The sequence below is a fragment of the Callospermophilus lateralis genome, chromosome 2, assembly GCF_048772815.1.
Source record: "Callospermophilus lateralis isolate mCalLat2 chromosome 2, mCalLat2.hap1, whole genome shotgun sequence".
Classification (NCBI taxonomy): Eukaryota; Metazoa; Chordata; class Mammalia; order Rodentia; family Sciuridae; genus Callospermophilus; species Callospermophilus lateralis.
Window position 1 is genome coordinate 22,935,004 of NC_135306.1, and position 24,489 is coordinate 22,959,492.

A 24,489-nucleotide genomic window follows, 5' to 3' on the forward strand; every position below is an offset into this window, starting at 1 on the left:
CCCCCACCCCACCCTCAAAAAAAGAAATCTGAGATCTGAGAAAAGCTTGCTTCAGAAGCCCTGTGGTTGTGTTCTCTTAAAACTAGGCTGAGTTCCCAAACAAAGATAGCCAATCTAGTTCTCCTGTCTCTCATGGAGCCTCAGACTGAGCTGACTCAGAAACCTGAAGCAAGCTCATCACCCATCCTCATCCTCCTCCTCCTCCTCCTCCTCCTCCTCCTTCTTTTTGGTACTGGGGATTAAATTCAGGGAAATTTGACCACTGGGCCACATGTCCCAGCCCTATTTTTTTTAAAAATATCTTTATTTTGTTTACTTATTTTTTTGTGGTGCTGAGGACAGAAACCAGTGCCTCACATGTGTGAGGCAAGTGCTCTGCCACTGAGCCACAACCCCAGCCCCACCCAGCCCTATTTTGTATTTTATTTAAAGTCAGGGTCTCACTGAGTTGCATAGCATAGCGCCTAACTTTTGCTGAGTCTGGCTTTGAACTTGCCATCCTCCTGCCTCAGCCTCCCATGCTGCTGGGATTACAGGCATGTGCTACTGCGCCTGGCTTATTTCTGCTTTTCTTGACAACATGAAAACATCCTTTTTGCTCCTCTAGTATCCATCTCCCCTTCACTGGTAATCCCCCAGATTTTCTCTACTGATCCAACAGTTCAAGCAAGGTTAAGTCCACCTTGTTCTCCCCCCCCCCCCCCCGCCCCAATGAAGATCAACCTTTGGGACATTTAGAATGAGAAGGATGTTATTCCTGCAGAGATGCCCAATCAAAGGAACTGAAGCCTGGCACTGACTGGGCCACTCTTGGATAAGGCCGACATCCTACCTGAGAATAAAACAATCAAAATGGTGCTCCATGATAGTTTTTAGGCAACTGGAGCTCCTGACAATAGGAGTTCCTAATTCTCTTTTGGGTTTATGACAGTTTTAGCTAGATTTCCTTGCAACTCGGAGTTCTGATTCATATATGAAGCCAATTCCCCAAGTAAGGACCTTTTTATTCCCCTTCCCATTTCTTCCTCCTCTTTCCCCTATAACTTCTCTGCCCAAATGGGTTCCACTCTGGGCTGTCCCAAACAAGTTTCCCATGCCTACAAATGAAATCCTAAGGACTCAGTTTCCCATGGCCCTGGGGGAAGGGGCACTTCCTTCTTAGGACCAGATCTAGCCCTTTTCTTCCACCCTTGGAGACATGATTCTCTTCTTTCTTTGAGAATCATGTTACAGAGCTCACTGTTCATTACAAATTTCCTGATCACTTAATTTACTCAGGAGTAACACCTGTTTTAGTCTCCCATTTCATCTGAGCTCTGACATCATTCCAGTTGGGTTCCCCTGCTCAACAGCTTGTATGTGGCATACACTACCCACCAGGCCCAGTTCAAAGTACATATACAGTATTTTAGCTCACTCAACCCTTGTAACAGCACAAGGTGCTATTATCCCCATCACAGATGAGGAAGCTGAGACACAGAAAGGCTATTTACACTGGCCTAGAGTTACCCAAGTGAGGATGAGAATAAGAGTTAATTGCAGTCCAGACTCCTAGTTCCTTATTCTCTGTTATTTGTTGCCTCATGTACTCCAGTTTATATTGGTTCTGTGGAGGTGAGAGGGAGCCAGCACTTCCTGCAACTGAGTCACCGGGCATGTGGGAAGTCGCCATAGAGATGCCAGCTGAGGGTGTCCTGGATGGCCATCAGAGATCTCTGCAGCTCCTCTCCTAGAGCTCAGCGATTTGTTGTCATTGCATATACAAATTCACCAACTAATAGATAAGCCAGAGAAGGGGACTGCAGCTGGACTGAGAACCCAGTGGTAGAAGGGCAAGTTACAGATTCGGCTCCCCTAGTGCTCCATGGGACTCTCCTGCCACAGCAGTCCATACTCTGTTTGTAATGGTTGCTGCATTCAGGGCAGTTCGTTCTCCCTGTGTGTAGGACAGTCCTTAGTATGTGTCCCTTGTGCATGTCTTCACCTATGACCCCAAACTACTCAGCCTTGTATAAATTTTGCAAAACTGGTTCCAAAACTCTGGTTTTCTTCCTTCCTTTCTGTTTGAGAGAGCAGCGAGGGGGAATCCAGGAGTTGTTTTCACCATCCCCATCCGAGGGCACCTAGCTGTAGCTTCATCCACAGCTGCTCAGCTCTGAAAATCCCTCAAGGATTTCCCTCCCAGGCTTCTGGCTCTCATTCTTCTCCAGCACAACAGCTGCTCCACCTCTACTTCCGGCTCTTGACAGGCACTCCCAGCTTCACAACACCAGCTAACATACTTATCTTACACAACCCCCAGATCCCCAGACCCAACCTGCACATGCGTCCCTGTATCAATACAAACTGTTTCAGTGGTCCTGGATTAAGAACACACTCACGCAACTGTGTAAATATAAGGTAGCCAAGTCAGGCGGCTCAAGATACCAGCAAGCCTAATTAGTATGCACAACGGCTATAATTAGAACGATTTACTGAGTACTTACTATGTGCCAAGCACTGTCCTAATCGCTTTATGAGCACTTAATCCCTCAGAACACCACCACCATAAGATAGAGACCATAATGATTCCCATTTTACAAAAAGCAAAACTGTGACCCCCTGAGATCAGGCCCTGCCCGGCGTTACAACTGTATAACAAAATTGCAGAGCTCATTCCGGCTGCACTTACATCTCACACGCAACTGTCTGCTGGTCAAGAGCCCAGCCAGTCGCCCGGCCGTCTAGAGTACTAAACTGATGTGTCACTCTGGATCGGTGGGTTCATCGGTGAAAGTGAAAGAAAAGGAAGAAAGAAGAGAACTGTCGCGGTAAAATCCGAAAAGGAGGCAAGGGCGCTCACAGACACTTCCTAGTCATCGTTACTCAGCACTTTATGGGGCACACGGTGCTGGGGAGCCCAAGCAAAGCCAGCCTTTTCGAGGAATCCAGCCCTGCCTGGGCGGTCCCAGGACTGGACAAATTTCCAGCCTGGGCGTGTTCAATTTAGGATGGATGACGCTTTCCCAAGTGGCCACGGAGGGACCCTGTGGCTCTAGGATAGCCAACCGCCTCCCACCGCCGTGCGCAGTCAAGCCCCTCTAGGTCGCTCCACCAGTTCCGCAGATCATTTTCAGCCGCGCAAGGGCAGCGTGGCGCCTAGGTCTCAGGATCCGAGCTGGGGGGCGGGCCCAGGAGCTCCGCTCGGCGCCTGCGCCAGCCGAGGCCCCGCCCCCGCCCAGCTCCGGGAGACAGGGCGAGGGCGGGGCCAGCCTCGGCGCCTTGGCGAGCGCGGGAGGCCAAAGCGGGCGCGCCCCCGCTACACGCAAGACGCGCGCGCGCGCTCCGCCCCGCGGCGCCCCGCCCTGTCGCTATAAAGCGAAGGCGGGCTGCGCGCTCGCCTCCCAGCTCTGTCCGGCGCCTTGCCTTCGTTTACATCGTTTGCAGCCGTCTCTTGTCAGATCCCCCAACAGCCAAAATGGTGAAACAGATCGAAAGCAAGGTACGTGCGCCCGGGAAAGGCCAGCACGCAAGAGCAGCCTCTGTAGCTGGGGAAGGCGCTGCGCCGGGAGGTGGGGAGGCCGCCTCTCCGCATCCTTGGGGAAAGGGGACGCGGTGGCTCGGCCTGGGACTGAGAGTAGCCAGGCCCTAGGCGCGCCCGAGATTGCCGAACATGCCTTGGGGGAGGGGAGGAGAGGAGCGAAGGCCCCCTGGAGGGCGGGATTGGGGTGCCCACCCCGGTCTGTACCCTGGGCACTGTGGAGGTAACACGCGCGCGTGCAGCGCCTGGGGGTACCCATATTGCACCTCTTGCACCCGCAAACCCTGAAAACCCCGATTGGAGGAAGGAGAGGGGATGGACAGGGTCCGCCCTTAGCCCCTATCTGCATCCAGATACGGATCCAGGCAAGGAGATGGAGGGGCCATTGGAGAAGGCGCGAGGTCGCTGGTCACCACACTCTCCGTATGCAGTGTAATCCACCCTCGTGGGGTGCAGTGAGCCCCTTGAAAGCGGGTCTAGGCCGGAGACCCCACCTGTTAACATCAGTGTCCCGCCCCAAGCAGGACGCCTTCCTCTTCCACGCAAAGTGGACAGACCGATCCCTGCTGGAGACCCTCAGGAGCGTGCCCCAGGTGGCTCCAAGGAAGTGAGGTCCAGGCCGCGCCCGCGGGACTCCTCCTCCTGCGGCGCAGGGCGTGTTTCCGGCAGCGCTGGCTTTGGAATGACTCAGTCCCCAAGGCTGGGCCCAGGGGCCTCGATTGCCCTACCCAGCAGTGGCTCGCCCACCTTCAGGTTTTGCCGGAACGTGGAGTAGCTGCGTCCGGCTGTGTGCTCATCGGCCTTCGGGTACCAGCTAGTGGTACTGTCCTTTTAAACATGCCCAAGGGAAAAAGTGTTCCCGTATTCGAAAGTTATAGCGAGCTGAATATCCTCCTGATTGGAAAACCCAGAGCCTGACATATAATGTCTGTACTGTAGCCAATCGGAACTGTTTATTAAAAGGAGAGACAGTAAGTGAGTGGGAGAAGTTTGATAGATGGCAGAGCCCTCGAGATCATTTACCCTTAGGTACTCTCCCCACACCCGTGCACCCTGAGAAGGCAGAGGAAGGCAATCTTGGCGCTCCCGAGTACCTGTTTGGTACAGATGGGCCTCAGAAACAGAAGTTGTTACATGCAAGGTGTATGATGGTCTCCGATCCATTTGTTACTTTGGTTATCAGTAAATCTCAGCTTCCTTTGGTTATTGTTTGTCATCTTGTCTTTAATTTTTTTATTATTATAATCCTTGTTTTTTAAAAAATAGCAACCCTCCCCCCATTTGTAGATAAGAGATCCTTAATAGTGCATTTTGTTCATATACATTTTTCAATATCTGTGTAACACAGCCTGTGCCTGGGAAAGGAAGGGAAGGCAGAGTTTGTTCTTAAGCGTCTGGCAACCTCAGTATAACCAAGCTGGTGGAACTCATTATGGAGCCAGAAGACCTTGGGACTGGCCTGGGTTAGTTTGCTCACAAACCCACCCACTAGGAACAGGAAGTTGCTTTTGGTTCCTGGGGAATACCTGCTCTGACCTTCCCTGTTGTAACCATGGTAGCTATGACCCTCCTCTGTCCAGTTAAGAAAGGTGTACAAAGGTGACAAGATATTTGTTACTTAAGAAAGCACCACAGCTTGAGTCCAAGGGCATGGCAATCATGGTTTTGTTTTTTTGTTTTTTTAAACAACTTATTTATCTTGGTACTGGGGATTGGAACCAGGGATACTTAACTACTGAGCTACACCCTCAGTCCTTTTTGTATTTTGAGACAGGGTCTTGCTCAGTTGCTTAGAGCCTCACTAAGTTACTGTGGCTGTCCTCAAACTTTCAATCCTCCTGCCTCAGCTTCTTGAGTCACTGAGATTACAGGCATGTACCACCATACCCAACTCTTAAATTTTTTCATCCTGGTGTGTTAAAGTTGGTACCATTGGCCATCCAGAGCAACTGTTTCTGAGGCACTGTGTAGGTAGTATGGGGCCTGTTCCAGACATGAGTGCAATAATGGGCCGTAGATGCAATGGGGAAGAAGAAATCAGAAGTTGTAGTTTACCCACAATTTTTTTCTTTTTTAAAAATGACAACTACCATTTCTTGAACTCCTACACATAAAGCACTTCACTAAATGCTTTTCAAACTTCTCATGCTTATCACTTTTGGAATTGAATGTGTTTAGGAAAAGAGATGTTAGACTCTACTTTTATTTTATGTACCTTATGTTTTGTTTCCAGGTTATTTGTCAGTGATGGGAACATTTATCAATCATGATTGTTAGTTTCTGGGCGCTAAAATTTGTGATTTGCATTTTCATAAGGTAATCTTGAATAATTTTCAAGCTGAATCTATTTAGGCAAAGTTAGGTCAGAAGAGAATCTTAATGAGAAATCTACATATACCTGGCTCTGTAGCTTATATTCACTTAAGCCAGAAGCTCTTGTCAGAATTTTAGGTAGTTTTGCTTGAATTGGATTCAGAACTGTTTGGGGATATCCTTGAGGATGTTTAAAATATGGTACTTTCCATCTTGAAAGTTAATCTCATCAAGTTTTTGATCAAGGTCACTTCTTCATCTTTTGTACTGTCTTACCAGATTCTTGCAGTAAAGAATGAGTTGATCAGGGCTGGGATTGTAGCTCAGTTGGTAGAGCATTTACCTAGCATGTGTGAAGCATGGGGTTCAATCCTCAGCGACACGTACAAGTAAATAAACAAAGGTGTTGTGTCCATCTACAACTTTAAAACATTTAAAAAAAAAAAAAAAGAATGAGTTGATCAGATTGTGTTATGTGCATGTATGGATATGGTATAGTGAACCAAATCATTGCCCAAAAAAGAAACCTTGTTAGACCTGAAAATCATCCTAGGGAAGTCTCTGAAGTAATTTTATCTGGAACAATCAGTAATTTCTTGGAAAAATAATTTCTTACTTCTATTCTCTGCTGCATCCCTATCCCCCACCCCACATGCCCAGATTTCTCCACATCCAAAAGTGGGGTAGATGGGCCTGTGTAACAGAAAAAGTTACTGAAGCACACCATTCCAAAAACATGAGGTAGAAATTTAAAATCTAGGAAAATAACTGTAGTTTATATGAACCCACATTAGGCTTTTGTTTTGGGTGTGTGTTTTTACCTTACAGTGTTTTATTCATTTACTTTCCTTCTTTATTGAACCAGATCTAATATAGTTCTTGTGGGGGAAGGGAGTGTTATTAATTTTTGATTAAACCCAGTTTGACCTGCAAATTGAAGAAAATCTAGATTTCAGATACAGAGGTTTGTGCTTTGATTTATCTTCCTTGCCCCAGTTTTGGTTTTGGTCAACATTGACTATTGTTAAAATGAGTCCCTTATAACTAGAATGTTAGGTTCCTAGGGTTACAGTATCAAGACCATTGGTAAATAATTCACCGGAGGTGGTGGTAAGCAATCTCTTCATTATTAATGCTGTTTAATATGTATTTTTTAAAAAATGTTTATTTTTTAGTTGTAGTTGGACACAATACCTTTATTATGAGCCTAGGTGAACCCTATACCACTGAGCCACAACCCCAGCCCCTTAATATGTATTCTTTTTTTTTTTTTTTTTTTTTTTTTTTTAAAGAGAGAGGGAGAGAGAGAGAGAGAGAGAGAAAATTTTAATATTTTTTTTTTTAGTTATTGGCGGACACAACATCTTTGTTTGTATGTGGTGCTGAGGATCGAACCCGGGCCGCACGCATGCCAGGCGAGCGCGCAACCACTTGAGCCACATCCCTAGCCCCTTAATATGTATTCTTTATGCAAAATAATATCTACAGAAAATTTTCTTCATGAGTAACTAAAACTGATTTCCTTTCATGAGCAATGATGAGGGTATTATTTTGAACTAAAGGGCAAAAATCAAAGGTTGATGTGCAATGTCATCTCAGCTCTGGAAACCCAATATGCATGCATGCATGTGCACACAAACAAGAAAATATCCTTACACCAACAGAAAATGACTGTTAGGGGGTCAGTTTTCAGGGCTGTTTGTTTATTTTTAGCTTTTTGCATATTCTTTCATAGACAAATTTATCAGAAATCTTAGCTTTTCTTTTGGAGTAGCTTGTGAATTTTAAGTTGTTAAAATCTGTGTCCTTTAGAGACTAACCCACGAAATTACAATTATCTTATATTAGACAAAGGTGCCAGAAACATATTTGAGAAAAGATAGTCTCTTCAACAAATGGTGGTGGAAAAACTGGAAATCCATATGCAACAAAATGAAATTAAACCCCTATCTCTCACCATGCATAAAACTCAACTCAAAGTAGATCAAGGACCTAGGAATTACACCAGAGACCCTGCATCTAATAGAAGAAAAAGTAAGCCCTAATCTCCATCATGTGGGATCAGGCCCCAACTTCCTTAATAAGAATCAATAAAATGGGATGGATTCAAACTAAAAAGCTTCTTCTCAGAAAAGAAACAATCTGTGAGGTGAATAGAAAGCCTACATCTTGGGAGCAAATTTTTACTCCTCACACTTTAGATAAGTACTAATCTCTAGGGTATATAAAGAACTCAAAAGGCTAAACGCCAAAAAAACAAATAACCCAATCAATAAATGGGCCAAGGACCTGAACAGACACTTCTCAGATGATGATATGCAATCAGCCAACAAATATATGAAAAAATGTTCATCATCTCTAGCAATTAGAGAAAAAGCAAATCAAAACTAATCTAAGAGTTCATCTCCTGTCACAATGGTAGCTATTATGAAGACAACCAACAATAAGTGTTGGCGAGGATGTCGGGAGAAAAAGCACACTAATATATTGCTGGTGGGACTGCAAATTGGTGCAGCCAATATGGAAAGCAGTATGGAAATTTCTTGGGAAATTGGGACTGGAACCACCATTTGACCCAGCTGTCCCTCTCCTCAGTCTATACCCAAAGGACTTAATAACAGCAAACTACAGGGACACAGCCACATCAATGTTTATAGCAGCACAAGTCACAATAGTTAAACTGTGAAACCAACCTAGATGCCCTTCAGTAGATGAATGGATTAAAAAAAAAATGTGGCTTGGGGCTGGAGATGTGGCTCAAGCGGTAGCGTGCTTGCCTGGCATTCGTGCAGCCCGGGTTCGATCCTCAGCACCACATACAAACAAAGATGTTGTGTCCACCGAAAACTAAGAAATAAATATATTTTTAAAATTCTCTCTCTCTCTCCTCTCTCTCTTCTCTCTAAAAAAAATGTGGCTTATATACACAATGGAATATTACTCAGCAATGTAAGAGAATAAAATCATAGCGTTTTCAGGTAAATAGATGGAGTTGGAGAAGATAATGCTAAGTTAAGTTAGCCAGTCCCCCCCAAAAATGCCAAATTTTTCTCTGATATAAGGAGACTGATTCATAGTGGGGTAGGGAGGGAGAGCATGGGAGGAACAGACGAACTATGGATAGGCAAAGGGGAAGGAGGGGGCAGGGGGTTAGAAATGGTCAGTCCATAAGAATTTAGTGACTGTGTACCAGATACCTAGATTTGATATGGAAACATTGTGCGTAAAAATGTTATTTTTTATTTTCCTTTCATTTACTTAGTTTGAATATAAGTTAGCCAGTTCATGATACTTTATTAAACAACAACAACAAAAAAAAGTGAAGACATAAGTATTATCTTGTTATTGCGGGTGGGACTGCAAATTCTTCTCAAGTGACAGTAAGGCTGGTGTAGAATTTCTTCATACCTGGTTTCTTTGACTCATTGGAATTTGCTGAAAGCAGGACCTCTGAGCTGTACTTGTGTCATCAAGTCTCCAGAACTTTTGGAAATGAAACTATTCAGCCTGTTTTTCTTCCACCCTTTGTAGGAAGCTTTTCAGGAAGCCTTGAACTCCGCAGGAGACAAGCTTGTAGTAGTTGACTTCTCTGCCACGTGGTGTGGCCCTTGCAAAATGATCAAGCCTTTCTTTCATGTGAGTATGAGCCCTTGGTATTTTGGGGTCAGAAGTCATCAAGCTAGAAGAGGTGTTTGGAGGTGGTAGTTTTTGTTTTGCTGGATTAATAGTCTAAAAGTAGCAGCAAAAAATAATAATAATAAATAATATTGATTCAATGCATGTAGCCTCTTGTAGACAACTCTCAGAAGTTAATTTTGTTTATCTGAAATTGTTTAGCTTTTTTTCAAGTTGAAACATGGGCCCAATTTGGCTCAAAGTTGATGTACCAGATTATTTTACATGAGGAAAATCTTGATTCAGAAAATGTATTTTATTTATGCCGACTTGGTTCTTAAGCTAAATTTTTAGGTCTTTAATTAGTCTCTACTTTCATTAACTTTTCAAAAGAAGGTTGAGTATATCAATTGCCATTATCCAGTTCTAAATTTTTTTGGATTTTGCATTTTAAATTTTCCAGTCCCTCTCTGAAAAGTATTCCAATGTGTTGTTCCTTGAAGTAGACGTGGACGACTGTCAGGTACGTAGCTGAAATTCAAGACACTACTGAGCTTTTCATGTTGGCCTTTTTCTCTGAATAGCATAATGCTTTAAAAAAGTATCAAGCAATGGTAGAACTGTAATTCTGTCTAAAATATTGTATTTCAGAATAGGTGATGGTGATGATTATGGGCTTAATCCTAGATATCAGGAGCTAAGTACATCATATCCTAAAGTATACATAAAAACAGATAAGGTGTATGATTAAGGCTTCTGAATCATATCACTCACCCACTTTCTAAAACCCTGCATTCTACCTGCCATTCTGTAATGCTCAATAAATAGAAATTGACTACAATAATTAAATCCATAGGCTTTATAAGTATTGATTCATTTAGATCTTTGTGCTGATGTCATCCCCATTTTACAAATGAAAAAACACACAGAGAGGTTGTCTTTGGAGTTGAAAAGAGTATGTGGCAGAGGTCAGATTGAAAGTGAGGTCATCTGACTCCCCTGTCTTTCCATCACACTTTAGAGGATGCTGCCTTGTGGTGGATTCAGATGGAGGTCTTAGCATGTGGCCCTCGCTGCTCACACGGTACACTGAACTTGGAAAGCTTGTTCAGGATGCAGCACCTTTGGACATCTTTACAGATGTGGGAGCATTTTAGGCAGGCGGAGTTGGGAGGGTGTGATGTAGCAACAAAGGTGCTAGACCTAGGTTCTCATCCTGGTTCACCAGCTTCTGTTTTAAGCTCATCTCTCACCTTCTTGGAGCCTAGGATCTCTGCCTACAGCAGATCACCTGCCCCAGTCACAGGCTTCCCCTTTTCTCCATGAACTCTTCTCCAGTTACCCCTTTTTGTTCCCTGGACTACATTTTTTTCCTTTCTAGGTGTCCCCCTGATTTATCTTTCCTTTTGCATTTATAATAGCCATATGGGATGGATCCTCCACCCAAACTTGCTTGCTTTATTTCCCACTTCTGACCCTCATTGAAATGGATACATACTTTTCTGTGCCTCAGTTTCATCCTCTGTAAAATGTCAGTGTTAGGTCAACATCATTGTCACCAGGATTCTATAAAATGCTTAGAATAGTTCCTGGCACATAGATGTCCATTGAATCTTGTCTATTGTTAGACAGATTCCATAACCCTAAGCCCACATTCTGCTCGAAAGGCCAAAACTGTTGAACACTGAGATCTGCTCAAAAAATTGTGGATTTTGGATTTCAAATTTTCAGATCACCAAAAAAAAAAAAAAGACAACCAGTAAAATCTATGCAAATATTTCAAAGTCCAAAAAGCTGATACCTGAAACATTTCTGGTCCCAAGCATTTTGGATAACAGATGCTCAACTGTACCAATCTCTGTCTGTGAATAGACTGTTTTGGGACCAGATATAGAATGAATGAATGAATGAATGTATGTATGTATGTTATGGTTCGGTACAGTTTTCGCTCTAGATGTATTGCAGAATTTTTCTTTTTTTCTTTCTTTTTTTTTTTTTTTTTTTTTGTTGGGGGGTGGTGAGCATAATTGCTCATGTTTATAGGTGGGGGGGAGGATTCTTATTCCCCATTTAATTTTTTTTTTTTTTTTTAGCCATTTTTTTTCTATATGGTCACTTTAGCCAGGAGTAATTGGCACTGGACTACATAAACTGAATGCTAATGACTGTCACATAGAAACATAATTTTTATTAGAAAGTAGTAACGTGCCAGATGCCATGGTAGGTCCTTCACATGCATTGTCATAAAATGCTCACAGTGACCCACCATTGCACAGGTGAGAGGACTGCAGCATGTGGGCCGACATATAACATACGAGCAGAGCAGCACCCTAAACTCTACCGAAGACAGGTGCTCTTCCCGCCTCCATCTTGAACCTTTGGGAAGTAGATGCGTAGAACAGGCGGGGACTTCCCATGAAGTCCTTCGTGTCTGCTTGGGGCACACTTGCCATCACCCTGAAAGTGTCTTTCAAAACTTGAAATGACCCTCTGACAAATTGGGGCCTTTTAATTTTGCTTCACTATTCTAAAAATCGAGCAGCACAGAGGTTTTTATAGCTCCCTAAACTCTTAGGAAGAAATTATCTTGTAGATACAACAGGTGCAAACGGACAGTTAGAAGACTGACTTGGATGTGTAAAGTGGTACACAAGGAAAATAATTTTATGTTCACAGAAAGATATGAGGACTACCCCCTTTGAATAGATCCTATTTCTTTGACAGCCAACAGGGTGTGATACTTATTTTGTAAATTAAAACAAGAAACAAAGTAGCTTAGACCTGAATATTTTTGCAACCTTTTGGAATGCCATGTGTTTTGATTTTGGTTGGAAGAGTCAACAATGAGTTAAGGATAGAGGTGGAGTATTAGCCCAGAAGCCAGTGAAATTAAAGTTCATAAGGTTAAGCAGAGTCCTATTCTGTTTACTAATAAAAATCTAAGATAGGGCAAAACCATAACTGGACAATGGGTCGATGGTTGCCAGGTAGTCAGACTTTAGTGCTGACTACAGGGGCAGCTGGTGGAAAGTCACATTTATCAGATTGTCACATTCCAACACGGTGGTATTGGAACCAGGCCAAGTTTCTGTTTTTAAAGAAAGGAGTGCTGTTTTAAAAAAGGAAAAAAAAAAAAAACTTAGGATTAAGAATTTTTTTTAAAGCTCAAAGGAAAATTTTTCTACAATGTGCATGCCTTTCCAATCACTATAAGGATAGCCAAGTAATCTATAAAATAAAAAGTGATGCTGGAGCTGGGCAACTTAGTGAGAATCTGTCTCATGTAAATAAATAAAATTTAAAAATGACTGGGGATGATCTCAGTAGTACAGCAGCTCTGGGTTCCATCTACAGTACAAAAAAAAGACGCGGGTCTGGGGTGTGTGTGGCTCAATGATAGAGCATATGCTTAGAAAGCATGAGACCCTGGGTCCCCAGTACTGCAAAAACACTGGACAACAAAATAGATTAAAAATAAGACATTAACAATAGACAATAAAGAGTCAGTATAGTTAATAGAACTATCAAACTTTACTGGGATCCTTAAAATATTTTTAGTAGATGATAATGCCGTGTTCATGGACATTGATTCAACATTATTAAAATACCAGTACTCCCAGATTTATCTAACTTTAACCCACTTTCAACAAAAACAGATCATGATGTCCTGAAACAGTATTGCTAGGAAAATTCTGGGAAGTTTTTTTTACAAAACAAACTAGGGAGACAAGTTAGCCTCAGCTTCATAAATATACCATATATATTAACTGCATTAATTAAAACATTGTGATCCTGTAACCACAGTACAATGATCCATAGGAAAAAAACTAGAAAGCCCCAAAAGAATAGAACCAAGTCTTTGTAGCCACATATTAATAATTAACCATAGAATTAAAATGTTGTATCATTATTTATTTTCAAATAAAACTAGAAGAAATATAAAAATTAAAATCATAGGAAATATTGAACATGAAGAAATGATAGCCATTGTGAATACTCTCTTATGTAATCTTCGGTGACAGTTATTACCCCTCTTTGGCCATTGAGCAAATGGACCTGGAAAAGCTCACAGTTTTTAGTAATTCAGCATTATTTTAATAATTTAATAATTCAACATTATTAAAATACCAGTAAATATTTGATTGATGCAAAAATCTATAAATCCTGTGCTTTCAAAGGATAGGATAGGTTAGGGCCAGTGGGTCTGGTTAAAGCAAGGTCTTAAGCTAGCTGGCAAAAGTCAAGGTAAATACTGGTAAACTGATAGAAGTTCCCTGGAGGCTTTAAAATAAGTATGTATTTCAGCAATTCTACTTCTAGAGTTGATGAGAAAATTGAATCAGTTAGCACAGGTATGTATATTCATAAGTAGGAACCCCATAATAAGACTAGAGAGACTAAATAGAAGCAAGAACTGCTAATTCTGAGGAAGAACCAGTTTGGCTTTAGTGCTGCCATTGCATTCATGACAATTGCTAAAATTGTCTTAATGCAGAGACATGGAGTGTATAATGAGAAGGAATCTGATTTGGGACTGTTTCATCAATGCTCAATCCTCAAGTCTTGTTTTAATCTTCTCCCCTGCTACCTGCCCTTCCCCCTAGGACGTTGCTGCAGAGTGTGAAGTCAAATGCATGCCTACCTTCCAGTTTTTTAAGAAGGGTCAAAAGGTATGTACATCTGACCTTTAAGAAGACTCAAGGGAAAAGGGGGGGGCATGTGGTATGAATGAAACGATGGAAATGACTTTCCCTTCTTAGGGTGAAGCATGTCACTAATTTCTTCATTCAAGAGTATCCAATAGGCCATTTTTCATTGACTCACATAATGTGATACCTAACTGATAATTGATCTTTGATAGAACTAGACTCTAAATCTCTGTGATTGGTGCTTTATATTTATATCATAAAGTATGTAGGATTTCTTAAACATGAACAGGTCGTTCATCATTGTTAAGAGGTAGTTCTGCTAGAAACTTGTACTTGAGCCTTTTGACTTTGAAGATTGTTCTTTTTGTTGTTTGTTTTCGACTTTTTAATTTAAAAGAACGTTATTCATTGAAGTTTATTTAAATAAGCTTCTTTTTCTTCCCCCATCCTTCCCTCATTCTGTGATCATATGTACAAAAAAGAGATGTAATGCCACATCTAACGTCAATTCAATATTCCCTTCACAGGTGGGTGAGTTTTCTGGAGCTAATAAGGAAAAGCTCGAAGCCACCATCAATGAATTTGTCTAATCGTGTTTTCTGAAAAACGTAACCAGCCGTCAGCTGTTTAAAACTTGTAATTTTTTTAATTTACAAAAAGTATGAAGTATGGAAGCTATATACCCAATTGCCATCTGATTATAAATGACAATAAAATATTAATTCTACCCTTTTTAAAACTGCCTGGTGTGTCTGAATAGTTTTCAAAATAAATAAGAAAGGACCATATAATGTCTTTATTTTTCCCCACTTCTGGGGATGGAACCCAGGGCTTCACAGTTACCAGCCAGCCATTAAGCTACATCCTCAGCCCCAGGCTTTGTTTTTTTTTTTTTTTTAAGAAAAGAGTCTCACAAAGTTGCCCCAGCTGGCCTTGAACTTGCAATCCTTCTGCTTCAGTCTCCCAGTCTCCCAAGTAGCTGGAATGTGTATACCACTCATCTATTTTCATGTATTCTATTTTAGTAACCTAATAGCCAATGATTATTTTAAGAAGATTTCTGGAAAAATTTTATTAAAGGCAATACAGGAAACAGAATAGTATGTTAGAATTTATTATCCTGTGACTTTTCTGAACAGATAGTATTCTCTGTTCTAACAGGTAAATCTACTCTGCTGTCAGCATGAACATGGGCGTCCACCCAGAATGGAAGTGTGTATGTCTAGTATAAGATTCCTGTGCCAAAGGGCACAGTCCAATGCTAATTATGTTAATGGTAACGAGAGTTTTATTACATTGATTAGAAATTTTTCATAGTCCAATCAAAGGGGAGTTGCTCTAGACATTACCATGAGGGTTTGGGTTCTAAGAAAGACTTAGACCAGATAGAGGCTCCAATCTGAGTGGTAAAGTGTAAACTGCTAGTTACTCAAAGAAGACTGTTGTGTCCTAAACAGCAAGGGTCTGGGGGCCTGCTGGAAGACATGTTTTTCAAGTTTAATAATGGAGATCATTTAGAATTGAAAATATGCTAGGCATCTGCCTTCTGTTAATTTGATCTGTGTAACAATCCTGTTAGGTGTAAATTCTGTCATCCCCAGTTGCCAGTGAAGACAGGAGAGCTTAGTAACTCCCCCAGGACACAACTAGTTCAGCACCAGACAGGTACCTCTCAGTGTAGGGATCAGAGTGTGTAGTAAAATGACGGCCCCTACCTGGCTTTCTTGCCTCATCTAAAATCAGTGATGAACGTAGGTAATCTCAAAACTGAAGAAATGCCCATAAGATGCCAAGCTCTGTACTGGGCTTGGAATATAACTGTAATCAAGACCTCTGCCTGTCCTCCTGCAGCTTACATTCTAGCTAGAAGGCAAGCGTGTGGATAATAGGTTGCTATGTATTCTATGAGGCAAAGGGAACCAAAAGACTGGACGGAGTAATTGAGAGGAATGGGGAGATATTGCTCCAAGGAAACGAATTTGCATTTATAAAGTAAGTTCTGGGGATCTAACTTCTGTCCTTATAATTTTCAGGCATCCTTTATCCATTCTGGATACCAGTTCTTTATTGATTGTTTTTTGTTGTTGTTGTTGTTGCAAACATTCTCCACATGGAGCTTGTCTTTTCAACCACTTCATGGGGTTTTTGAGTAAATGGAAACTTATTTTGCTATTGATGAAACCTTGAGGTCAAGTGGATTGTAGCCTTTAAAATTGCAAACATTTTTTGTAATAGTTTATGGCACACACATTTCCTACTCAAGTTTTAATTTTTTCCCTCATATTTTAGCTAGTAACCAATAAAAGAAAACTTTAATCACACAAATAAGTGCTGAAAGTTTGGAAAAAATATATAATATCAACTATTGGGCTGTTAGATGAGCATTGAAGTTAGTTAAGTGAAACAGCAGTTCTTTCTCTTATTGCTCAATGTACTTGATATTTACTGTGATAATGATAGGTTTCAAATCCAATTTCATGTCCTCCGGTTTTTCAAAATGATAACTAATTTTCAGAATGCAAAGGTGCTATTGAAACAATCATGTCATAGCCATGCAGAGGGCACATTAGTGACAATTGATCAAAGAAAAATTATATGTGAAGACAGAGCTTTGGGGCTACTGCTTGGACAGATCCCACAGCATTCTCTTTCCCAACCAGCCACACCTTTATTGAGCCTCCTGGGCATGTGGGCCATTTTCCTTTTACATCTCTCTGAGTGCTTCATCTATAATGGGCAGCAAAACAGGGCAAAGTTGGCTGCTCAGTACACCACCCAAGTGTTTGTAGCTGGAGCCTCAAGTCTAGGCAGGCTGGATCAATGGAAGATCAATAAATTATGCTGCACCTGTATCCAGTTTGCCTTCTCTGTAATAGAGGCTGGAATATGTTCTAGTAAAGAAGGAATCTTAAAATACTTTAATCCATGCTAAGAAAGACCACTAGAGACAGAAGATGGATTGGAACAGTTGTCCTCAGCTTTGATTGCACAGTCAAATCTACTGGGTTGCTTTAAAATGTCACTGGTAGCTCGGGCCTCACTTCCAAAGAGTCTGACTTCATTGCCTTAGGTGAGACATAGCCACCAATCATTTTTTAGAAGGATTTTCAAGTGATTTAAATGTATAGCTGATAAGGAGAATTGCTGGATCAATGTGCAGAAGGGCAGGGATATCAGCAGAGACTCTGCACTGAGAAACAGGACCTGTACTGTTACCCTGGAGTCAAAGGTAGGGTCCTGGCATAGTCCAGTATATCTTACACTATAGTCCTGGAAGCCTCTAGCACATGCAGTTTCCTGGACTTCTACATAGTTAGAATTTCTGGGGAGGGGACACAGTGATCCACATTTTAGACAAGCTCCCCAGGTGATTTCTAGAAGGCTGAAGTTTAAGACATAGATATCCTGGAGGAAGGACCGCCATCATTCTATCATTCCCTGCAAGTATACTATAAAGATGTAAAGTTAATTTTAAGAATTCTTCAGAGTGGAATATACCCCCAATGAAACTTGTGTGTATCTGCAGAAAAAGACACGTGTTAGAAGGAGCCTTGGCAAAACCAACAAAAGAACATATTAGGCCAGTTTTCAGAGAATTAGTACACCAGCGTTCTTTCAAGCGTTGTTTTTGACCTTGTTTGGTGCATAGCTCTACAGGACTGATCCAGCTGTGGTGGTATTTGGTTGCTGTCCGTGTAGGAACTGGAGTGCAGGAAGGAAATGAGTGGAAGGAACAACAAGTAAGAGAAATGAACAATGAACTTTCCCTCTCTTCTTTCCCTGGCAGGTAGAACAATTCACTTTTCCACTTTTTCTTCTTTCCTCTGACAGGTAGTTTATACTTGTATTACAAAGTATTTCCCTGGAACCAGGAGGATCCATTTTCTTTCTTTTCTTTTTGTTTCAATTCTCACTTCCTAGGAACTCACAAGCTAGTGACATGTTGCAACAGTTGCACACACATGACACCTAGGAACATTTCCCATATTACAAAATTCATCTCACTTTTGGACTTGTATATAAATATAGGCCTGGATAGAACATGTGAAACCTGATACTAATGATAATTTGTCACATTGGTATGACGATGGACTTCGAATACTAAAATTGAATCATTTTACTTTTTATAAAAACACTTAGGAAGATTTAATTTATATTTAACATGTTTAAAATTTTAGCTTTGCCGGGGATTGTAGTTCAGTAGTAGAGTGCTTGCCTAACACATATGAGGCCTTGTGCTCCATCCGAAACAAAAACAGAAACAAAATACTTTGGCTTTATTGATTAATTATACTTTTGTCCTTTGACCTTTAGGACAATATTGAATAATTAAAAAGAAAACCTGAGCTGGGCACAATGGCACACGCCTTGATCCCAGCAGCTCGGGATCAGGAGTTCAAAGCCAGCCTTAGCAATGGCCAGGTGCTAAGCAAGACCCTGTCTCTAAATAAAATACAAAATAGGGCTGGGAATGTGGCTCAGTGGTTGAGTGTCTCTGAGTTCAATCCCTGGAACACCCGCCCCTCCACCCAGAAAAAGAAAGAAAGAAAAACTCTCTTTCGAAAAATGAGACTATTCTAATTTTTAAAATTTTCTAACATCTAATTTTTATTTTTAGATAAATGTATATTCAAATGTTGAATGTTTGAAACAACTACCCATCACTTTTTAATCCTTTAGATCACTGAGTACAAGTCAAGATCATAATAAACAGGTTTTAAAAAAATCTCCATGCCAGGCACAGTGGCACACGTTTGTAATCCCAGCAGCTCAGGAGGCAGAGGCAGGAGGATCATGAGTTCAAAACCAGCCTCAGCAATTTAACAAGGCGCTAAGCAACTCAGTGAGACTCTGTCTCTAATAAAATACAAAATAGGGCTGAAAATATGGCTCAGTAGTTGAGTGCAGCCCTGATACCTCAAAGTGGGGGTTGAAGCTCAAGAGAGGGAAAAAAAAATGGAAATTTTTCAAATAAGAAGACTTAATTTGGCTGCCGCCATGGCGCCCGTGAAAAAGCTTGTGGTGAAGGGGGGCAAAAAAAAGAAGCAGGTTCTGAAATTCACCCTTGATTGCACTCACCCTGTAGAAGATGGAATCATGGATGCTGCCAATTTCGAGCAGTTTCTCCAAGAGAGAATCAAAGTGAACGGAAAAGCTGGAAATCTTGGTGGAGGGGTTGTGACCATTGAAAGGAGCAAAAGCAAGATCACTGTAACATCTGAGGTGCCTTTTTGCAAAAGGTATTTGAAATATCTCACCAAAAAGTATTTGAAGAAGAATAATCTACGCGACTGGTTGCGTGTAGTCGCTAACAGCAAAGAGAGTTATGAATTACGTTACTTCCAGATTAACCAGGATGAAGAGGAGGAGGAAGATGAGGATTAAAACTCTTTTATCTGGAATATTTTGTATGAGTTCTTGAATAAAACTTGGGAACCAAAACAGTGGTTTATCCTTGTATCTCTGCAGTGTGACTTGAACAGAGAATGGGAACCATGGCAGATGGGCTTTATGGGCTTCTACTTGCTTACTTGTGATTACCTTTTCTTTTCTGCTTGGAAATTTCACTTCTCACAGTAGTAACCAAAGTAGGAGGAGAAAGCTGTTGGAAGGGCACTAAGGAGTGTCCAGCACTGAGCAGTAGATTGAGGGTGTGGAGATGCAAGCTTCACTTGGTCTCTATTTTATTTTTAAAAGTACAATTGTATTTGGTTATTTTCTCAAAGGAAGATTGAGGGACTTAATGTGCGGTTTCTCATGCATTAAAGACAAAACTAGTGATATTGTTCTAAGATTGCCTTGTGGGAAATGGCAGTGTCAATGACATGCGGGTTTCTAGACTTCTGTCTTTATTTTAAATTACAAATTACTTTTAATGCTCACAACTATGTACGCTAATCCTTTTTCTTTCTATGCCAATAAAATGTGATCCTTTAAAAAAAAAAAGACTTAATTTAAGACTGGCAATGCTGAAAATTAGTAGACTTTTTGAGCCTAATTTTTGTAAAATTCAGAATGGGGCATTATAAATTATTAATGGAGATTTAATTTATGGTGAAAATGAACAAGATAATTATTCTTAACAAATCCACAACTTGAATTTCAAGTGAGATTAACTTCTTGCAACTTCATATTTGCTAAATGATTCGTTAGCTACTAATTAAAATGCTGAAACAGAAAAGAGAATTATTCATATTGAATGCATAATTCAGAAGGAATAAATGTAACTCTGTACCTTGTAAGACACAGAAAAATTCCATCTGTGAAGTCAGCAAATTGACCCAAAGGACAACCCTCTGGGATGTTAGTATGTTTGTTGGCTAATCATACTGGAAAGTGACCCTAATCCTTTGGGTAACACGAGATTGTTTCTAGCAAAACACAATTGCTTCAAGTTAATGATTTTCCACTGGATGAACAAAACAGAAAATAATAGTATTTCGTTTAACACCAGTTCTTTCCCCAAAAAGGTGTATAAAGCATACCTTTCTTTTCTGATGTGTTGACATCTGGGACCTTATCTCCTTGGGGAGACTGAGTCTCCCAGGGCTAGCCAATTCCTACAGATGGTAACTGGACTCACTTGTGGGCTGTCTTTCATATGCAAACCCACCAATTCAGAGCCCTGGAGTAAGGCAGGTGGATAGGGGCTCTTATATTCAGGGTCCCTCCACCTGCCTGACTCTCCCCAAAGCCAGGTACCAGGCAAACAGTGCCTTTGCCCCAGAGCCCACTGAAATTATTCAAATCAGTCATTGATAAAACGAGCTTACTCTGCAATATCTGTTACTTTCTGCAGAAGCCACAGTAAAGGGCTTTGCTCTATTCCCCCCTCACTTCCTCTCCTTCCTGATCAATCTGGCACTTAACCTGTGTGCTATGTTCCCTTCTCCTGGAACTGTGAGTAACCAACCATTCCTTCAATGGCAATCATCTAACCCGCTGACGTCCCTACACCTGAAGAATTAAATCTTCATTTTAAAACAGAAACTACAGAGGCTGGCTCTTATATTCTAAATTCAAGGAAAAGTAACTTGTTACTATTTCGTGTTCTGCAACTAGTCTTCAGGATTACCTTGGGTAGGTATTGATTGATTACTACCTAAACTATGTCTAAGTTAGATGTCTAAGTTAGATGCTAGTAACTAGATTCTTCATGAAAGGAATATGAACACCACTTGTACACACACACACACACACACACACACACACAATGTTTATGCAATTACTAGAACTGAAAAAAGTGAGTAAACTATTCATTATGTTGAGCAAGAATAAGTCAATACTGAGTAGGCTTGAGGTTCTTCTAAATAACAGTAGCAAGTGAAGCATGTGAGTCCTGTGTAAGCAATCTTTGCTTATCAGACCATACAATATCTGCAATGGAATGTAGGGGGAAAAAGACTATTTTGGAATTTGGGGTAGAATGGCCAAATACATAAAAACAATAAGACAAATGAAGGACTATTGGTCAGGATGGAGAATTCAAACTGGAATTTATGGATACAAAAAAGGGGTCAAATATATTCAAACAGTAAATTGATATTCAGTTTAATTAGGATATCAGGGATCAATGTCGTTTTAACTAAAAATTATTAGACATATTGTTGTACTAGAAGAAGAAGAAAACAAGGAAGGCAATGTGGCTATTTTGCTCACTTCCTGTCTTTCGTAAAAAGTGCTGCTGAATTCCTTTCCATGGGCTTACTGGCCTCTTTTATGAAGAAACTATTAAAGTTTTTGACTGTTTCGGTATTGCTTTGTGGGATTCTCTATATATTCTAGTATAAGTCCATTGATGAGCATTTTATATCCATTCTGTGACTTGCATTTTTACTCTTACTAGTATTTTTTATAAGAAATTAAAATTTTTGGGTGTGTATATGTGTGTGGTGCTGAGGATTGAATCCAGAGCCTCTCACATGTGAGTTGAGTACTCTACCTATATTCTTAGCACCACCACAGCCTGCCAGGAATTTCTTAATTTTAATGTAGACCATTTTATCAATCGTATCCTTCATTAGTGGTTTTTTGTTTGTTTGTTTGTTTTGTGTTTTTTTGTCTTTCCAGAAGCAACCTTAGCCTTCCCTCGGTAAGTAAAAACATGCAATGATTCCTTCTAGAAGGAAGATGTACTAACTTTTTACATATGAACCTAGAGTTCATCCTGATTTGAGTTTTATATGTGATGCAAGGTAGAGGTCAAGGTGTATTTTTCCTCGTGAATATGCATTGGACTAAACACTGCTTATTGAAAAGGTCATTTCTTCTTCGTGTTGCTCTACAGTGCCACCTTTGTCATGAGCATGTAATGCTGTTTATGTCAAGGGGTTTTTCTTTATCTGTATAAATTTGTGTGTGACTTGAAAATTAACTTCTCTTTGATTTAGATTCACTCTCCACTTGGGCCCCTACATAAATTCAACATAGAAACTGTTGGAAGATTTTATTGTTGTCAATAGACCATCAGAGAAGGTCTCCTGGGATTGTATCAATTAGCTTTCGGGATTAAAGTATAAATTCCAATTTCTGAATGGATCAATACTTTCTTTAAATACTTATTCCAACCAGGGATGGTGGTGCATGCTTATAATCCCAGCAACTCGGGAGGCTGAGGCAAGAGAATCACAAGTTCAAAGCCAGCCTCAGCAACCTAGCAAGGCCCTGACTCAAAATAAAATTAATTTTAAAAAGGTGGAGGAAGGTTGGGGATGTGGCTCAGTGGTAAAGCACACTTGGGTTCAATCCCTGGTACCAAAAAAAAAACCAAAAAAACTTCATACCTCCTTGCTTTGTGGGAAACATGCAAGTGCAGCCAGGATGAACAGAAACATGGTTGCTCCTCCAGTCTCCTCCAGGCTCAAATTTCCCAAAGGCCCAGTTTGTTTATCCTTTGTCATGGATAGTTTCCTGCTACTTTCTTTCTCCTTTGTACATTCAAAAGATTGTCTATAGTGCTCTCCTAGAAGTGCTGGGCCAAATTTGGGGACGTTCAAGCTGAATAAACATATTCCTTTGTCACTCTCCAGTGAGAAAATGAGGCCATCCAGGCCCATGAGCAGAGAGTTTCTAAGGAGAATCAAACAATTAAAGACAAATGCAAAGAACTTCTAAGAGGTTGAAAGGCCAGTAAACACCTAACTTGATTTAGATTGTCAAAGAGTCAGTTACTCTTGGGCTTACCACACCCCCAAGTCCACCAAAAGACAAAAAAGGCTTATTAGAATATCAGAAAGGGCTAAGTTGAATATCAAAACTCAAGAAGAAAAGTGTGCCAAATTTGAGCAAATTTTACCTGGTGAGTTCAAGTTGGGCAAATTCTGGAAGCCCAAGAGTTATTAGCAAAACCTTCTAGAATCCAAAAGTCGTTCATTATCCACCTTCCGTTTTAACTTGAGCCCTCCACAGCACCTCCCTCAAAGAAGGGTGGCAAGAAGCAGATGAGATGTTCTGCCATCAGCGAGGTGGTAACCCGGGAGTATACCGCCAACATTCACAAGTGCATCCAGAGACTGGGCTTCAAAAGTGCCCCTTGAGCACTCAAAGAGATCCAGAAATTTTCCATGAAGGAGGTGGGGACCCCAGACGTACACATCGATACCAGGGTCAACAAAGCTGTCTGGGCCAAAGGAATAAGGAATGTCCCTCATATCTGTGTGCAATTGACAGAAAATGCAGTTGAGGATAAAGAATCACCAGGCAAGCTCCTATACCTTCATTATCTAGGTACTAGTGACCACTTTCAAAATCCTACAGTCAATGTGGGTGAGAACTAACCACCAATTTTCAAATAAAGTTATACTTTTAAAAAGTCATTTTTCCAGTAGACACAAATGCAACTGAAATCTCTGGTTAAAAACAAAAGCAGGAAGCTGGGCATGGTGGCAGATGTCTGTAATCCCAGAGGCCACAGCAGGAGAATTGCGAGATCAAAGCCAGCCTCAGCAATTTATCAAGGCTCTAAGCAACTCAGCTAGACCCTGTCTCTAAATAAAATACAAAAAAAAAAAAAAAAAAAGGACTGGAGATGTGGCTCAGTGATTAAGTGCCCCTGGGATCAACCCCCAGGACCAAAACAAAACAAAAAAAGCAGGAAACAGTAGGGTTTTCAATATATTTCCCGTTCAGTGCACCCATCTGGATCTATGCTCAATTAACAAGCTCTTCAGATGCTCCCAGTGTAAGTAAACACAGAGCAAAGGCCTCTGACTTGGACGACTTGGACGACATGCTGAGCAGAAGCTCACGGCATGAATAACAAGATAAGGCAAACCCACAGGTCAGATGGCTGTGGGTAAAGTTCAGGCTAAAGTGGCTGAAATTAGATTTGCTTGACCTGCCTGAGTCTGGGTGACAGGATCAGAGTTCAGAGAGCAGTGCCGAGGGTCCAAG

The 24,489-nt window shown here is 41.0% G+C and overlaps 2 protein-coding genes and 1 pseudogene across 2 annotated transcripts; all 3 read left to right on the forward strand.

Moving 5' to 3' along the window:
• Positions 1-3,315: 3,315 nt before the first annotated feature.
• Positions 3,316-14,839, forward strand: Txn (thioredoxin). Its single transcript, XM_076843199.2, has 5 exons — positions 3,316-3,481; positions 9,365-9,469; positions 9,912-9,971; positions 14,053-14,118; positions 14,625-14,839. Exons 1-5 carry the CDS (start codon positions 3,458-3,460, stop codon positions 14,685-14,687), a joined length of 318 nt encoding a protein of 105 aa, XP_076699314.1. The 5' UTR covers positions 3,316-3,457; the 3' UTR covers positions 14,688-14,839.
• A 4,252-nt stretch (positions 14,840-19,091) lies between these two features.
• On the forward strand, positions 19,092-19,539 carry LOC143390771 (large ribosomal subunit protein eL22). The gene has a single exon (XM_076843200.2). It carries the CDS (start codon positions 19,096-19,098, stop codon positions 19,480-19,482), a length of 387 nt encoding a protein of 128 aa, XP_076699315.2. The 5' UTR covers positions 19,092-19,095; the 3' UTR covers positions 19,483-19,539.
• A 1,940-nt stretch (positions 19,540-21,479) lies between these two features.
• On the forward strand, positions 21,480-23,940 carry LOC143385542 (large ribosomal subunit protein eL31 pseudogene; annotated as a pseudogene).
• The last annotated feature ends 549 nt before the right edge of the window (positions 23,941-24,489 follow it).

What these genes read in the sequence shown, in the direction of transcription:
- Txn (XM_076843199.2), top strand. Translation starts at nt 3,458, where the DNA reads ATGGTGAAACAGATCGAAAGCAAG. An exon ending in TGAAACAGATCGAAAGCAAG is followed by an intron (nt 3,482 to 9,364) that starts GTACGTGCGCCC and finishes CACCCTTTGTAG; the next exon opens with GAAGCTTTTCAGGAAGCCTT. An exon ending in TGATCAAGCCTTTCTTTCAT is followed by an intron (nt 9,470 to 9,911) that starts GTGAGTATGAGC and finishes TAAATTTTCCAG; the next exon opens with TCCCTCTCTGAAAAGTATTC.
- LOC143390771 (XM_076843200.2), top strand. Translation starts at nt 19,096, where the DNA reads ATGGCGCCCGTGAAAAAGCTTGTGGTGAAGGGGGGCAAAAAAAAGAAG.